This window comes from Ranitomeya imitator, chromosome 3 (genome assembly GCF_032444005.1).
Source record: "Ranitomeya imitator isolate aRanImi1 chromosome 3, aRanImi1.pri, whole genome shotgun sequence".
NCBI lineage: Eukaryota > Metazoa > Chordata > Amphibia > Anura > Dendrobatidae > Ranitomeya > Ranitomeya imitator.
In genome coordinates this window covers 771,008,467-771,025,929 of record NC_091284.1, presented here as the reverse complement: position 1 = coordinate 771,025,929, position 17,463 = coordinate 771,008,467, and the positions used below count along the sequence as shown (strand labels likewise).

Here is a 17,463-nt window from a genome sequence, read left to right as displayed (position 1 = left end):
TGTGCCTAAACATTGGAGATCCCCCACAAATGACCCCATTTTGGAAACTAGACCCCTAAAGGAACTAATCTAGATGTGTGGTGAGCACTTTGAACCCCCAAGTGTTTCACAGAAGTTTATAACGCAGAGCCATGAAAATAAAAAAAAAAAATTTCTTTTCTCAAAAAATTGCGGGCTAAAAAATAATTTTTTTTTTCCCAAGCTTAGCAGGAGAAATTTGACCCAAAAGTTGTTGTCCATTTTCTCCTGAGTGCGCTGATACCCCATATGTGGGGGTAAACCACTGTTTGGGCGCACATCGGGGCTCAGAAGGGAAGTAGTGACTTTTGAAATGCAGACTTAGATGGATTGGTCTGCGGGCGTCACGTTGCGTTTGCAGAGCCCCTGGTGTGCCTAAACAGTAGAAACCCCCCACAAGTGACCCCATTTTGGAAACTAGACCCCCCAAGGAACTTATCTAGATATGTGGTGAGAACTTTGAACCCCCAAGTGCTTCACAGACGTTTACAACGCAGAGCCGTGAAAATAATAATTGTTTTCTTTCCTAAAAAATGATGTTTTAGCAAGCAATTTTTTATTTTCACAAGGGTAGCAGGAGATATTGGACCCCAGTTATTGTTGCGCAGTTTGTCCTGAGTATGCTGGTACCCCATATGTGGGGGTAAACCACTGTTTGGGAACACGTCGGGGCTCGGAAGTGAGGGAGCACCATTTGAGTTTTTGAATACAAGATTGGCTGGAATCAATGGTGGCGCCATGTTGCGTTTGGAGACCCCTGATGTGCCTAAACAGTGGAAGCCCCTCAATTCTACCTCCAACACTAACCCCAACACACCCCTAATCCCAACTGTAGCCATAACCCCAACACACCCCTAACCACAACCCTAATTCCAACCCTAACCCTAAGGCTATGTGTCCACGTTGCGGATTCGTGTGAGATTTTTCAGCACCATTTTTTGAAAAATCCGCAGGTAAAAGGCACTGCGTTTTACCTGCAGATTTACCGCGGTTTTCCAGTGTTTTTTGTGCGGATTTCACCTTCGGATTCCTATTGAGGAACAGGTGTAAAACGCTGCGGAATCCGTACAAAGAATTGACATGCTGCGGAAAATACAAAGCAGCGTTTCCGCGTGGTATTTTCCGCACCATGGGCACAGCGGATTTGGTTTTCCATAGGTTTACATGGTACTGTAAACCTGATGGAACACTGCTGCGAATCCGCAGCGGCCAATCCACTGCGGATCAGCAGCTAAATCCGCACCGTGTGCACATAGCCTAATTCTAAAGGTATGTGCACACACTGCGGAAAACGCTGCGGATCCGCAGCAGTTTCCCATGAGTTTACATTTCAATGTAAACCTATGGGAAACAAAAATCGCTGTACACATGCTGCAGAAAAACTGCACGGAAACGCAGCGGTTTACATTCCGCAGCATGTCACTTCTTTCTGCGGATTCCGCAGCGGTTTTACAACTGCTCCAATAGAAAATCGCAGTTGTAAAACCGCAGTGAAATGCGCAGAAAAACCGCGGTAAATCCGCAGCGGTTTAGCACTGCGGATTTATCAAATCCGCAGAGGACCAGAATACGTGTGCACATACCGAAACCCTAACCCTAGTTCTTACCCCAACCTTAGTGGAAAAAAAAAATTTCTTTATTTTATTATTGTCCATACCTATGGGCGTGACAAACGGGGGGGTCATTTACTATTTTTTTTTTATTTTGATCACTGTGATAGGCTTTATCACAGTGATCAAAATGCACATTGACCAGTGTTTCCAGCCATGTCCGATGATATTGCAGCATCGGCCATGGCTGGATTGTAATATTTCACCGGTTTTAATAGGTTGAAATATTACATAGTAACATAGTTAGTAAGGCCGAAAAAAGACATTTGTCCATCCAGTTCAGCCTTTATTCCATCATAATAAATACCCAGATCTACGTCCTTCTACAGAACCTAATAATTGTATGATACAATATTGTTCTGCTCCAGGAAGACATCCAGGCCTCTCTTGAACCCCTCGACTGAGTTCGCCATCACCACCTCCTCAGGCAAGCAATTCCAGATTCTCACTGCCCTAACAGTAAAGAATCCTCTTCTATGTTGGTGGAAAAACCTTCTCTCCTCTAGATGCAAAGAATGCCCCCTTGTGCCCGTCACCTTCCTTGGTATAAACAGATCCTCAGCGAGATATTTGTATTGTCCCCTTATATACTTATACATGGTTATTAGATCGCCCCTCAGTCGTCTTTTTTCTAGACTAAATAATCCTAATTTTGCTAATCTATCTGGGTATTGTAGTTCTCCCATCCCCTTTATTTATTACAAATCGCTCTGATTGGCAGTTTCACTTTCAACAGCCAATCAGAGCGATCGTAGCCGTGGGGGGTGAAGCCACCACCCCTGGGCTGTACTACCACTCCCCCTGTCCCTGCAGATCGGGTGAAATTGGAGTTTACCCTTTCACCCGATCTGCAGGGACGCGATCATTCTGTGACACAGCATATGCGTCACAGGTCGGATTGGCACCGACTTTCATGACGCATACGCTGTGTCACAGGTCGGGAAGGGGTTAATTTTGCGGATTTTCTGCGTTTTTCTTGCTATTCTATGCATTTGGGAGAAAACGCGTCAAACGCATGAAAAACCGCATGTGGATTTCTGGCAGAATTGTCCGGTTTTTGTCAGGATAATTTCTGCAAGAAATCCTGATGTGTGCACATACCCTTAATGTTACTTAGGAGGCAGATATGCAAATTACCTCTTCAGTGAGGAAGAGGACTAGCACTCCAGAGCCACCTGTTGGTAGTAGCTATCCTAAAATTTTACAAATATCCCATATATTGTAGGGTATAGAATAACTGCTTACTACTAGAAAACACTCTCTAAAATATAACTTTTATTCAGTTAATGGTAAAAACAACCTACATGCCTACTCAATGAAGGTGACACCGTGTGCGCAAAAAACCCCACAAAGTGTAAAAAAATATATATAAATATAAACTGTACAGGGCTATCTACCACCCAAGGGAGTCTACAGTAGTGATAGACATATAGTCTCGGGGTTAGGGCTTGTTTTCACTTGCGAGGAACACGTCCGTGTCTCGCATGTGGAAACAAAGCTTTGGTGCCGGCACTCCGGAGCGGAGCGTGCGGCTCCATGTGTTGCTATGCGGCCGCACGCTCCACTCCACAGTGCCGGCGCCAGAGCTTCGTTTCCACATGCGAGACACGGACGTGTTCCTCGCAAGTGAAAACAAGCCCTTAGAGTAGTACTCCTAAGATACTTTTGTAGCTCATAAAACAATCTCTGCTCAGAGGATAATATGCAGAGTACAGCCCCTGTGAACACAGAGCATTAAAAAATACCCTACGGTCCTGGGTACTATCTAGAGAGTATAGGATATATCATAAGGTGATCTATGATAGTGCACCATCCATCACATTCTTACTCAGCTTAGGTGACGAAATGAGTGATGTAATCCTGCGTTTGTACCGGTCTGAACACCTACCTACATGCGGAGGTTGGCACCCTAAGATGACGAGAGTTGGCGCCCCCGCTTGTACGTCGGCTATCCCTTTACTTCTATCTGACCCTGAGAAGACGTTTAGTCAGAAAAAGAGGGCCTGATGGCCTGTATCCAAGAATTGTCATTGATATACCGATATCTAAATGTTACTTAGCACTGAGTCAACATATGATTATTTAAAAATACAAATATCCGATGCATAAGATAACAAACAAATGTTATGTATTTTTACTGACGCTGCCATAGATAAATGACAGATAACCTACTTCCAAAGTTGATGATAATCACACAATAGAAAACCATGGTACAGGACAGATCTAACCCCTTCACGACATGCGCCGTACTAGTACGGTGCATGTCGTGTCTCCCCCTTTGATGTGGGCTCCGGCGCTGAGCCCACATCAAAGCCGGGACATGTCAGCTGTTTTGTACAGCTGACATGTGTGCGCAATAGCGGCAGGTTGAATCGCGATCCACCCGCCGCTATTAACTAGTTAAATGCCGCTGTCAAACGCTGACAACGGCATTTAACTACCGCTATCGGGCCGGAAATACGTGCATCGCCGACCCCCGTCATGTGATCGGGGGTCAGCGATGCGTCGGCATGACAACCTGAGGTCTCCTTGAGACCTCTATGGTTGTTGATGCCGGCTTGCTATGAGCGCCACCCTGTGGTCGGCACTCATAGCAGCCTGTAATTCAGCTGCATAGAAGCAATGTGATGTAGCAGAAAATGGTATCATTAAAAATGTCAGATCGGCACGCAAAAAATAAGCCCTCACCCGACCCGACATCCCGAAAAATGGAAACGCTATAATTATCGGAAAATGGCTCAAATTTTTTTTTTTTTCTTTTAGCAAAGTTTGGAATTTTTTTTCACCACTTAGATAAAGAACCTAGACATGTTTAGTGTCTATGAACTCGTAATGACGTGGAGAATCACAATGGCAGGTCAGTTTTAGCATTTAGTGAACCTAGCAAAAAAGCCAAACAAAAAACAAGTGTGGGATTGCATTTGTTTTGCAATTTCACCGCACTTGGAATTTTCTCCACTGCAATGTTTTCTGTTGTGAATTCCGCTCTTGGGCTCCCTCTGATGGTTGTAAGTGGCACTTTTGTGAGTTCTGCTCTTGGGCTCCCTCCGGTGGTTTTAAGTGGAATGGCTGCTCCTTGGATTTAGCAGTCTGCAGCTGCTTCCACTGATTGTCTTTCTGCTCGGCTATTTATGCCTGGCTCTTCCCTTCAGCCAGTGCCACTTGTCCATGGTTCCTGGTTGGATTCACATCTCTCTTGGATTTCTCTGACATCCTGACCAGTTCAGCAAAGCTAAGTCCTTTCTTTGCTCTTTTCTGTCCACATGTTGTGGACTTATTCGTTCTGTGCATTCTATGTTTTGTCCAGCTTGTCAGTATGGATTAATTCAGTTAAGCTGGAAACTCTGGGAAGCAGATTTACCCTCCACACCTTTAGTCAGGTGTGGAGATTTTTGTAAACTCTGTGTGGATTTTTGTAGTTTTTAATACTGACCGCACAGTATTCCGTCCTGTCCTATCTATCTAGTTAGACTGGCCTCCTGTGCTACATCCTGGTTTTATTCTACGTATGTCTTTTCCCTCTCCACTCACAGTCATTACTTGTGGGGGGCTATCTATCCTTTGGAGATTTTCTCTGAGGCAAGATAGTTTTCCTGTTTCTATCTTTAGTGGTAGTTAGTTCTCAGGCTGTGACGAGGTGCCTAGGGAATGACAGGAGCATCCCACGGCTACTTCTAGTGTTGTGTTGAGCTTAGGGACTGCGGTCAGTACAGGTTCCACCTCCTTCAGAGCTCGTCCCATGTTGCTCCTAAACCACCAGTTCATAGCAGTTATCACACATCGGTCTCTCCTGATGAACCTGTTTTCAAGGGGAAACGCGTTGAGAACTACTAAGGAGTTTGTTTGATGTATCATGGCCTCGAATCGCTTGGATGCTGTACCACGAATGAATAGACAAATGGAACTATATCTGTAAGATTTATCCAGTATTGGATTCTTTATCGCTCAGCGTATAAAAATTGACTATGGTAGTTTCCTAGCGTGGCCATAGGAAACATCTTTCTATGAAGGAATATCTTTTTTTTCTTTATTGTGTGTGAGAGCTAATTATCTTATGCATTGGACCATATAATGAGAAGAAAAATGATGCAGCACTCACCCTTGCGCTTCTTCCAAGTGTGCTCTTTATTCAGCAAAACATACTATGCATAGTATGAACCGGCATACGCAGTGATCTGTGAGGGAGCGGGAGTGAGGAGAGACCGGACGACGGCCGTTTCGCGCTACGGCGCTTCTACGGGTCCATGCTCATCATTGGTTCTTAACAGCATGTACGGTATTTTTTTTGAATAAGTATATTTACCTCTATATTAAGATCTGTCCTGTACCATGGTTTTCTATTGTGTGATTATCATCAACTTTGGAAGTAGGTTATCTGTCATTTATCCATGGCAGCGTCAGTTAACCCCTTAATCCCATATTACGTACTATCCCGTCAAGGTGACCTGGGACTTAATTCCCAGTGACGGGATAGTACGTCATATGCGAGCCGCGCTCACATGATCGCAGTGTGCCGGCGGTACAGGGAAGCATCGCGCAGGGAGGGGGCTCCCTGCGTGCTTCCCTGAGACCCCCGGAGCAACGCGATGTGATAGTGTTGCTGCGAGGGTCTCTTACCTCTCCTCCCTGTAGCAGGCCCGGATCCAAAATGGCCGCGGCATCCGGTGTTATGATCTGGTGAGTAAGGAGCGACATGCGTCTAGCTCTGAGCAGGTGGCAACTATACTGACCGCAGTCCCCAAGCTCAACACAACACTAGAAGTAGCCGTGGAATGCTCCTAACTCTGCCTAGGCATCTCGTCATAGCCTAAGAGCTAACTACCCCTAAAGATAGAAGAAGGAAAACTATCTTGCCTCAGAGAAAATCCCCAAAGGATAGATTAGCCCCCCACAAATAATGACTGTGAGAGGAGAAGGAAATGACATACGTAGTATGAAACAAGATTTAGCACAGGAGGCCACTTTTAGCTAGATAGAAAATAGTACAGGACAGAACGCTGTGCGGTCAGTAATAAAAACTAGAAAAAGTCCACCGCAGAGAAATGCAAAAATCTCCACACCTGACTAAAGGTGTGGAGGGCAAACTCTGCTGCCCAGAGCTTAGCTGAATAGATCCATACTGAAAAGCTGGACAAATGAACAAAAACAAAGAAAGTGCTGAACAACAAAGTCCACAACAAGAGAACCGCAAAAGGACAAGCAAGGACTTAGCTTTGATGAACTGGTCAGAGTGTCAGGAAAGTCCTAAGAGCAATGACTCCAGGCAGGAACAATTGACAACTGACATTGAATGAGGGATAAGGCCAGACTAATATAGCCAAGCCAGAAAGACGATCAGTGAAAACAGCTGCTGAAGCTAAATCCAAGAAGCAGCCATACCACTCAAAACCACAGGAGGGAGCCAAAGAGCAGAACTCACAAAAATGCTACTTACAACCACCGGAGGGAGCCCAAGAGCGGAATTCACAACAATCCGGGTCCTGCAGGGAGGGAGGTGGCATACCAAGTGCCTGCTTAGAGCAGGCGCTTGGTAAGCCTGCAGTGCTGTAAGTCAGATCGCTGATCTGACAGAGTGCTTCGCAAACTGTCAGATCAGAGATCTGTGATGTCCCCCCGGAACCGGAACAAAGTAAAAAGTTAAAAACAAAAATTTCCACATGTGTAAAAAAAATAAACAAATAAATTCCTAAATAAAGAAAAAAAAATATTCCCATAAATACATTTCTTTATCTAAATAAAACCAAACAATAAAAGTACACATTTAGTATCGCCGCGTCCGTAACGACCCAACCTATAAAACTGTCCCACTAGTTACCCCCTTCATTAAACGCCGTAAGAAAAAAAAAGGCAAAAAACAACGCTTTATTATCATACTGCCAAACAAAAAGTGGAATAACACGCGATCAAAAAGACAGATATAAATAACCATGGTACCGCTGAAAACGTCATCTTGTCCCGCAAAAAACGAGCCGCCATACAGCATCATCAGCAAAAAAAGTTATAGTCCTGAGAATAAAGCGATGCCAAAATAATTATTTTTTCTATAAAATAGTTTTTATCGTATAAAAGCGCCAAAACATTTAAATAATGATATAAATGAGATATCGCTGTAATCGTACTGACCCGAAGAATAAAACTGCTTTATCCATTTTACCAAATGCGGAACGGTATAAACGCCTCCCCCAAAAGAAATTCATGAATAGCTGGTTTTTGGTTATTCTGCCTCACATCGGAATAAAAAGCGATCAGAAACTGTCACGTGTCAGAAAATGTTACCAATAAAAACGTCAACTCGTCCCGCAAAAAAAAAGACCTCACATGACACTGTGGACCAAAATATGGAAAAATTATAGGTCTCAAAATGTGGAGACGCAAAAACTTTTTTGCTATAAAAAGCATCTTTTAGTATGTGACAGCTGCCAATCATAAAAATCTGCTCTAAAAAACGCTATAAAAGTAAATCAAACCCCCCTTCATCACCCCCTTAGTTAGGGGGAAAAAAAATAAAATTATATATATATATATATATATATATATATATATATATATATATATATATATATATATATATATATATATATATATATATATATATATATATATATATATTTCCATTTTCCGGTTAGGGCTAGGGTTAAGGCTACAGTTAGGGTTGGAGCTAAAGTCACGGTTAGGGCTAAAGTTAGGGTTAGGGTTGGGGCTAAAGTTGGGGTTAGGGTTGAGGCTAAAGTTAGGGTTAGGGTTGGGGCTAAAGTTAGGGTTAGGGCTAAAGTTAGGGTTTAGGGTTGGGGCTAAAGTTAGGGTTGGGGCTAAAGTTAGGGTTTGGATTACATTTACGGTTGGGATTAGGGTTTGGATTCGAGTTAAAGGTGTGGTTAGGGTTACTGTTGGGATTAGGGTTAGGGGTATGTTTGGATTAGGGTTTCAGTTAGAATTGGGGGTTTCCACTGTTTAGGCACATCAGGGGCTCTCCAAACGTGACATGGCGTCCGATCTCAATTCCAGCCAATTCTGCGTTGAAAAAGTAAAACAGTTCTCCTTCACTTCCGAGCTCTCCCGTGCGCCCAAACAGGGGTTTACCCCAACATATGGGGTATCAGCGTACTCTGGACAAATTGGACAACAAATTTTGGTTTCCAAGTTCTGTTGTTACCCTTGGGAAAATTAAAAATTTGGGGGGCTAAAAATCATTTTTGTGGGGAAAAAAAGATTTTTTTATTTTCACGGCTCTGCATTGAAAACTTTAGTGAAACACGTGGGGCTTCAAAGTTCTCACAACATGTCTAAAGTTCCTTGGGAGGTCTAGTTTCCAATATGGGGTCACTTGTGGGGGGTTTCTACTGTTTGGGTACATCAGGGGCTCTGCAAATGCAACGTGACACCTGCAGACCAATCCATCTAAGTCTGCATTCCAAATGGCGCTCCTTCCCTTCCGAGCTCTGCCATGCGCCCAAACAGTGGTTTCCCCCCACATATGGGGTATCAGCGTACTCAGGACAAATTGGACAAAAACTTTTGGGGTCCAATTTATCCCGTTACCTTTGTGAAAATACAAAACTGGGGGTAAAAAAATCATTTTTGTGAAAAAAAAAAAATAATTTTTTATTTTCACGGCTCTGTTATAAACTGTAGTGAAACACTTGGGGGTTCTAAGTGCTCACCACACATCTAGAGAAGTTCCTTAGGGGGTCTACTTTCCAAAATGGTGTCACTTGTGGGGGGGTTTTAATGTTTAGGCACATCAGGGGCTCTCCAAACGCAACATGGCGTCCCATCTCAATTCCTGTCAATTTTGCATTGAAAAGTCAAACGGCGCTCCTTCCTTTCCGAGCTCTGCCATGCGCCCAAACAGTTGTTTACCGCCACATATCGGGTATCGGCGTACTCAGGACAAATTGGACAACAACTTTTGGGGTCTAATTTCTTCTTTAACCCTTGGGAAAATAAAAAATTGGGGGCGAAAGATCATTTTTGTGAACAAATATGATTTTTTATTTTTACGGTTCTGCATTATAAACTTCTGTGAAGCACTTGGTGGGTAAAAGTGCTCACCACACATCTAGATAAGTTCCTTAGGGGGCTACTTTCCAAAATAGTGTCACTTGTGGGGGGTTTCAATTTTTAGGCACATCAGGGGCTCTCCAAACGCAACATGGCGTCCCATCTCAATTCCTGTCAATTTTGCATTGAAGAGTCAAATGGCGCTCCTTCCCTTCCGACCTCTCCCATGCGCCTAAACAGTGGTTTACCCCCACATATGGGGTATCTGCGTACTCAGGACAAATTGTACAACAACTTTTGGGGTCCTTTTTCTCCTGTTACCCTTGGTAAAATAAAACAAATTGGAGCTGAAGTAAATTTTTTGTGAAAAAAAGTTAAATGTTCATTTTTATTTAAACATTCCAAAAATTCCTGTGAAACATCTGAAGGGTTAATAAACTTCTTGAATGGGGTTTTGAGCACCTTGAGGGGTGCAGTTTTTAGAATGGTGTCACACTTGGTTATTTTCTATCATATAGACCCCTCAAAATGACTTCAAATGTGATGTGGTCCCTAAAAAAAAAAAAATATTGGTGTTGTAAAAATGAGAAATTGCTGGTCAACTTTAAACCCTTATAACTCCCTAACAAAAAAAAAATTTGGTTCCAAAATTGTGCTGATGTAAAGTAGACATGTGGGAAATGTTACTTATTAAGTATTTTGTGTGACATATCTGTGATTTAAGGGCATAAAAATTCAAAGGTGGAAAATTGCTAAATTTTTGCCAAATTTCCGTTCTTTTCCACAATAAACGCAGGTAATATCTAAGAAATTTTACCACTATCATGAAGTACAATATGTCACGAGAAAACAATGTCAGAATCACAGGGATCCATTGAAGCGTTCCAGAGTTATAACCTCATAAAGGGACAGTGGTCAGAATTGTAAAAATTGGCCCGGTAATTAACGTGCAAACCACCCTCGGGGCTTAAGGGGTTAAAATACATAACATCATCATCGGATATTTGTATTTTTAACACTAGGACTACTGGACTCGTGACCCTGGCTAGAACTACTGAATGTAGTCACTCTGACTATTGACTTGTTTTCGTTTCTTTTTAGAGTTTCATTTGTGGTTATTAATAATTGTATTTCTTTTTTTATGTATTATTATTGTGAGATCCAACAGTAATGCTTTAGAATTTTTTTTTTCTGATTTTTTTTTTTTTTTTTTTTTATCATATTTTTCTACAGGAAATAACAAAAGTAAACTAAATAACATATCTGGAGTAACATATCCCTGCTGTTCTGTTCGCTACCACTATACAAATATAATGTTCGTTCATTTTTGACTGGACCTATTGAAGTCTTGATGTTTTAGCTAATTTATACATTTTTTCGCAGAATTATACTGTATGTGAACATGGTTGATCATAAACAAAAGAAAAAAAAAACACGTAATTTCTATCGTCACTCTATACAGTACAAAATAATCGAATATGACAATAAAATATCTGCTATATACTTGTATGAGTTTTTTGAGCTCTTATGTCTGCATGTGTTCTTTGTCTCTTCAGCTGAACTGAAAGTAAACTTACTATCCAGACTACTGTCTACTGCTAGGACCAGAGAAAAACAACACCCTTCTTTAGCATAAGATAAAGGTACCTTCACACATAACGATTTCGTTAACGATATCGTTGCAACGTCACGCTTTTTGTGACGTAACAACGATCCCGCTAACGATCTCGTTATGTGTGACAGCGACCAACGATTAGGCCCCTGCTGGGAGATCGTTGGTCGCTGGGGAATGATCAGGACCTTTTTTTGGTCGCTGATCACCCGCTGTCATCGCTGGATCGGCATGTGTGCTATAAATGGTAATTCAAAACCCCCTTTATCACCTTCTTAGGTAGGGAAAAATAATAAAATAAAAATGTTCCATTTTCCCATTAGGGTTGGGGCTAAAGTTAGGGTTGGGGCTAAAGTTAGGATTGGGGCTAGAGATTGGGTTAGGGTTTGGATTACGTTTATGGTTGGGATTATTGTTAGGGGTGTGTCAGGGTTAGGGGTGTGGTTGGGATTAGGGTTAGGGATGTGTTGGGGTTAGGGGTGTGGCTAGGGTTGGAATTAGGGTTAGGCGCGTGCTCGGATTAGGTGTGGTTAGGAATAGGGTTGGGATTGGGGTTAGGGGTGTGTTCGGATTAGGTGTGTGGTTAGGGTTTTGGTTAGGTTTGGGATTACGGATAGGCGCATGTTTGGGTTAGGTGTGTGGTTAGGGTTGGGTTTAAGGTTAGGCGCTTGTTCGCGTTAGGTGTGTGGTTTAGGGTTATAGTTAGGGTTGGGATTAGGGTTAGGCACGTGTTTGGGTTAGGTGTGTGGTTAGGGTTGGGATTAGGGTTAGGAGTGTGTTAGGATTGGAGCTAGAATTGGGGGGTAGGCACATCAGGGGCTATCCAAACGCGACATGGCGTCCTATCTCCATTTCAGCCAATTCTGCGTTGAAAAAGTCAAACGGCGCTCTGCCATGCGCCCAAACAGTGGTTTACCCCCACATATGGGGTATTGGCGTACTAAAGACAAATCGCACAACAACTTCTGGGGTCCAATTTCTCCTGTTACCCTTGGGAAAATAAAACAAATTGGATCTGAAGTAAAAAAAATTTATGAAAAAAGATAAATGTTCATTTTTTTTTTTTAATTAAACATTCCAAAACTTCCTGTGAAGCACCTGAAGGGTTAATAATCTTCCTGAATGTGGTTTTGATCACCTTGAGGGGTGCAGTTTTTAGAATGGTGTCACTTTTTGGTATTTTCTACCATATAGACCCCTTAATGTGACGTCAAATGTGATGTGTTCCCTAAAAAAAAAATGGTGTTGTAAAAATGAGAAATTGCTGGTCAACTTCCAAAATTGTGCTGATGTAAAGTAGACATGTGGGAAATGTTACTTATTAAGTATTTTGTGGGACCCTTAACACCTTATCCGAGCACACCGAAGGCACTTGGTTACCACCTGAGCATGCTCGGATAACACCTTATTCCAGCACGTTCGCCCATCGCTTCTTGTAATCTTTGTAATGAAGCTTAATGTACACAGACTACAGTACAGGTCCACTAATTGGTCTCAGAAAAGTGTAGTGCTTTTCTCAGAGGTGATCTGGGGAGGTTGCAAAGATAATTTTTCTTTTACTGCTGTCAAAAAAAGAGAGAGGGGAAAAATGTGCTATTGCAGATTGACAGTTTGGTCGTTGGTCCAAAGTGAGCGTTCCCCAAGGCTTCTGGCACAGACAGCTTTGCCATATGGGAGAAGTGGCTGAAGGACTGAGGAGAGTCAGATCCTGTGACATGTAGCCAGCTTCAGAGTGGCACAAGCGGGCTGCAAACCTTCTTACGTGGGTAACCAGCCTGTTTGATACGATACGATACGATACACTTTATTGATCCCGTGGGAAATTATGGTATCACAGCAGCACAACTTAAATCATAAAAATCATAAAGGAATTACATAGTTGACATGACAGTTTGTTGACAGAAGAACATTATACATTAGAATAGGACATACACAACGAGTGAACTGAAATGTAGAGAAATAAGTAGACATTCACCTTGGTGGTTTAACCCTAATGTTATTATTGTACATTCCCATGGCAGTTGGCACAAACGATTTCCTATATTTTTCCTTCTTACACCTCAGAAGTATTAGCCAGTTACTGAAGGTGCTCTTCTGTCTCATGAATAGCTCATATAGTGGATGTGCATTATTGTTCATAATTGCCATACCCTTTTTCAGAGTTCTTCTCTCCACTACCTCCCCAAAAGAGTCCAGATTGCAGCCGACAGCAGAACTTGCCTTCTTGATAATCTTATTCAACTTATTAGCATCAGAGGCCCGCACACTACTACCCCAGCACGTGGGTAACAGTAACATAGTTAGTAAGGCCGAAAAAAGACATTTGTCCATCCAGTTCAGCCTATATTCCATCATAATAAATCCCCAGATCTACGTCCTTCTACAGAACCTAATTGTATGATACAATATTGTTCTGCTCCAGGAAGACATCCAGGCCTCTCTTGAACCCTTCGACTGAGTTCGCCATCACCACCTCCTCAGGCAAGCAATTCCAGATTCTCACTGCCCTAACAGTAAAGAATCCTCTTCTATGTTGGTGGAAAAACCTTCTCTCCTCCAGACACACAGTGGCCAGTAACCTAGGCAGTGGGCTGTGCACAGTGGAATTATAAATTACTGTGCTCTTAAAAACAGAGAGGATTTTTAATAAGACGTTTTACAAGCATTTTGCAATTAAATCCACTTTAGATCTTCAGACAAATGTCCCCTTTGTATTAGGTAGAGAATTTGAACATTACCTTGCGTACAGTATATTTTTGCTTTTTTTCTTCTATGTATTACACATAATGAGCGTTACTTATTTTATTTAAAGGATAAAAAAGCACAAGCCCATGTTAGAAACTACTGAGGAAAGTACAAGTATTTCGACTAAGAGTGGTCTTCAAGAGCATGATCCAGAGGATGACACTGAAAGTGATTCGCAGCCAGACTGCGCCAAGAGCATGGCCAGTGAGCAAAGTGATGCTGCAGTACCCAAAACGCTAGCGATGAAGCCAATGGTCGGTGAGCCGTACCTGCCTCCTCTGCTACCTGAAGAGAAGACTTTCTCAGCTAAAGTCAGTCACGTCGGTGACGATGGAACCATCTACGTAATCCAGGAATGCTTGGGTAATGCTTTTTATTTTACAATGTAAAAACTTGGCAGTCAAGACGAGTTATGTCAATGATGTGTAGTGTCTGTAAAGTTAGTTTTTGCGCCGTGTATTGAACGTTAAATTTATGGCAAATTATGGTGCTAGTTTTAGTGAAAACAATTATAATTATAATTTATAATCCTAGTTCACTTTAGATGACTCCCAACAGGTTTCCTAATTATTTTCCTGCTGATCCGTGGCCATTCTCCTCAGCACACACATTAATTACCTATACCATGGATGGGCTAATAAATTCTTCCCTAAAAGGACAGATTTTCTTTTTGCTTTTTTAAATTTTCCTCTATTTCTATCAAAAGCTATGACTTTTTTTTTTGTAGTTTTGATTTACCCTATCCATTTCTCTGTACTAATGAGAAAAAAAATTAAAAGGAATGTATTTTCGCTATAGCTCTCTGGATTTCATTTTTCCAGAGTTCATTGTCATTGTGTAGTAAAAATGACCTGGTAACATTCTCCAGGTCAGTACGATTATGTTGATACCAAGCTTATATAGTTTTATTTTTTAATATTAAATTCAGTGGGGAACATTTGGGGGGGGGGGGGGAATTTGTTTAAAAGATAAATAAAAACAAATATTTTCTGCTGCCATTTTCTAGGTCCTGTAAATTTTTTATTGATCCATCTAGCTGTGCGAGAGGACTGTTTTAAGCCTGGTCAGCTGGAGTTTTTTATTGCTGCCATTCTGGTGGTTGCATTTCATGTTTTTATTGCATTTTCTTAGTAAAGTTTGGGACCGATAGACCTCAGTTTTGGAATTTGTGTTTTTTCTCTTTTTCTCTTTGACTTGTACCATTTGGACTGATTAATTTTATATTTTGATAGCTCAGACTTTGAGATCCAGCAATGTCAAGGATATTTTTTTTTTTAACTAGCATGCTCCCCTCTCTTCAGTTTACAGGCAGATGCCAGCCATATAGCAGGCATTTGTCAGATATGTGGAAGGCCCGGCTTCTGAGCCCGCATCATACATGGGGACAGGACATACTACATTGACAGTTTCGTGTCTATGGATATAATCATATCTTGGAAAATGCCTTTTAATGACATGATGGCCCCTAATGACTATGGAATAATAAAAATAAAAAAAATCCAGTATGATTTTTGTTCTTTGGTTTTGAAGGAATCTCTCAAGATCAGGCTTCTCCAAAGGTTCCAACACAAACTGCAAAAAACCATTGGAGTTCTCCCTTGGACTCCAGGTACTGAAACACCTTGGAGGTATAGGGCCTCAAAGTACCGTATATACTCGAGTATAAGCCGACCCGAGTATAAGCCGACCCCCCTAATTTTGCCACAAAAAACTGGGAAAACTTATTGACTCGAGTATAAGCCTAGGGTGGAAATGCAGCATTTACCGGTGAATTTCAAAAATAAAAATAGATCATTATTTCCCCATAGCTGTGCCATATAGTGCTCTGCACCGTTCATATTGCCCCATAGATGCTGCACAGATGCCCCATATAGTGCTGTGTGCCGTTCATATTGCCCCATAGATGCTGCACAGATGCCCCATATAGTGCTGTGTGTCGTTCATACTGCCCCATAGATGCTGCACAGATGCCCCATATAGTGCTGTGTGCCGTTCATACTGCCCCATAGATGCTGCACATATATCTGTGCCATGGCCGCTGCTGCTGCTGCAATTAAAAAAAAAAAAAAAAAACCACATACTCACCTCTCTTGATTGCAGCTCCCAGCGTCCGGTCCCGGCGCCTCCATCTTCCCGGCGTCTCTGCTCTGACTGATCAGGCAGAGGGCGCCGCGCACACTATATGCGTCATCGCGCCCTCTGCCTGAACAGTCAGAGCGCAGACGCCGGGAAGATGGAGGCGCCGGGAAGATGGAGCGGCGCCCGGCGGCTGGAACGTGGACAGGTAAATATAACATACTCACCTAGTCCCAGCGATCCTCGCGCTGTCCCTGCCTTCCTCCCCGTCTTCGGTGCTGCAGCCTCTTCCTGTCAGCGGTCACCGGCACCGCTGATTAGAGAAATGAATAGGCGGCTCCACCCCTATGGGAGGTGGAGCCGCCTATTCATTTCTGTAATGAGCGGTCCCACGTGACCGCTGAAGAGGGGAAGAAGCTGCAGCACAGAAGACTGGGAGGAAGGCAGGGACAGCGCGAGGATCGCTGGGACTAGGTAAGTATACCTCAGCGCCCTCACCCCCTCACCTGCCGACCCCACCGCTACCGTGACTCGAGTATAAGCCGAGGGGGGCACTTTCAGCCCAAAAATTTGGGCTGAAAATCTCGGCTTATACTCGAGTATATACGGTATATAGTGCCTGAATGGCCGGAAGATCACAATATTTTTTTTTAATGTAAACTACAGTAAAAATAAGAAATAATGTTTTTATTCCTCATTATTTTTTAATTACAGTTTTATTACTTTAGATTTTGTAGATCTTTAACGCGATTGTATCTACAAAACTTACTGACCTGCTCAGAGTGGTTGTTTATGATCACTTTTTGTGTTTTTGTGGTATAATTATTAACCATGTAGACAATTAAGCCAAGTTATTCCGGTGTGGTTGAACATGAGGATTAGTTGAGCTCGGTCGTCGCCACGTATTGTGGGACGTTCTATGATGTCTACTCCAAATTAAATTGTAAAATCCAAGTACATGTTCAAAGGGAGAGAAGGATGCTCGCACGCTTACTATCAGAACAGAAATTCTTTTATTACATCATTCGGGGTTTATAGAGGGTTTTTTTTTTACTGGATATATATCTACTATATAAAGCTGAATGTGTGTATGTGTGTGTGGATGTCCGGGATTGGCATCTGCACCGTCGCAGCTACAGCCACAAAATTTTGCACAGTCACACGTCTGGACCCCGAGAGCGTCATAGGCTATATTGTGAGGCAAAATTTTAACCCCGCGCGTTCCAATTCACCAAACAATTTTGCCCCTATCTACATAATGGGGAAAAAAGTGAAAGGAAAAGTGTTGGTGGCGTCGCAGCTACAGAAACAAAATTTTGCACAGTCACACGTCTGGACCCTGAGAGCGTCATAGGCTACGTTGTGAGGTGAAATTTTAACCCCGCGCTTTCCAACTCACCA

At 42.4% G+C, this 17,463-nt stretch overlaps 1 protein-coding gene across 1 annotated transcript in view; it reads left to right on the top strand.

The window, feature by feature from the left end:
* RNF17 (ring finger protein 17) overlaps nucleotides 1-17,463 on the top strand; it is a 341,311-nt gene that overhangs the window by 189,529 nt on the left and 134,319 nt on the right. Inside the window, exon 20 of the mRNA XM_069759912.1 lies at nucleotides 14,054-14,349. Within this exon, the coding sequence (XP_069616013.1) occupies nucleotides 14,054-14,349 (296 nt within the window). The remainder of the gene's footprint in view (nucleotides 1-14,053; nucleotides 14,350-17,463) is intronic.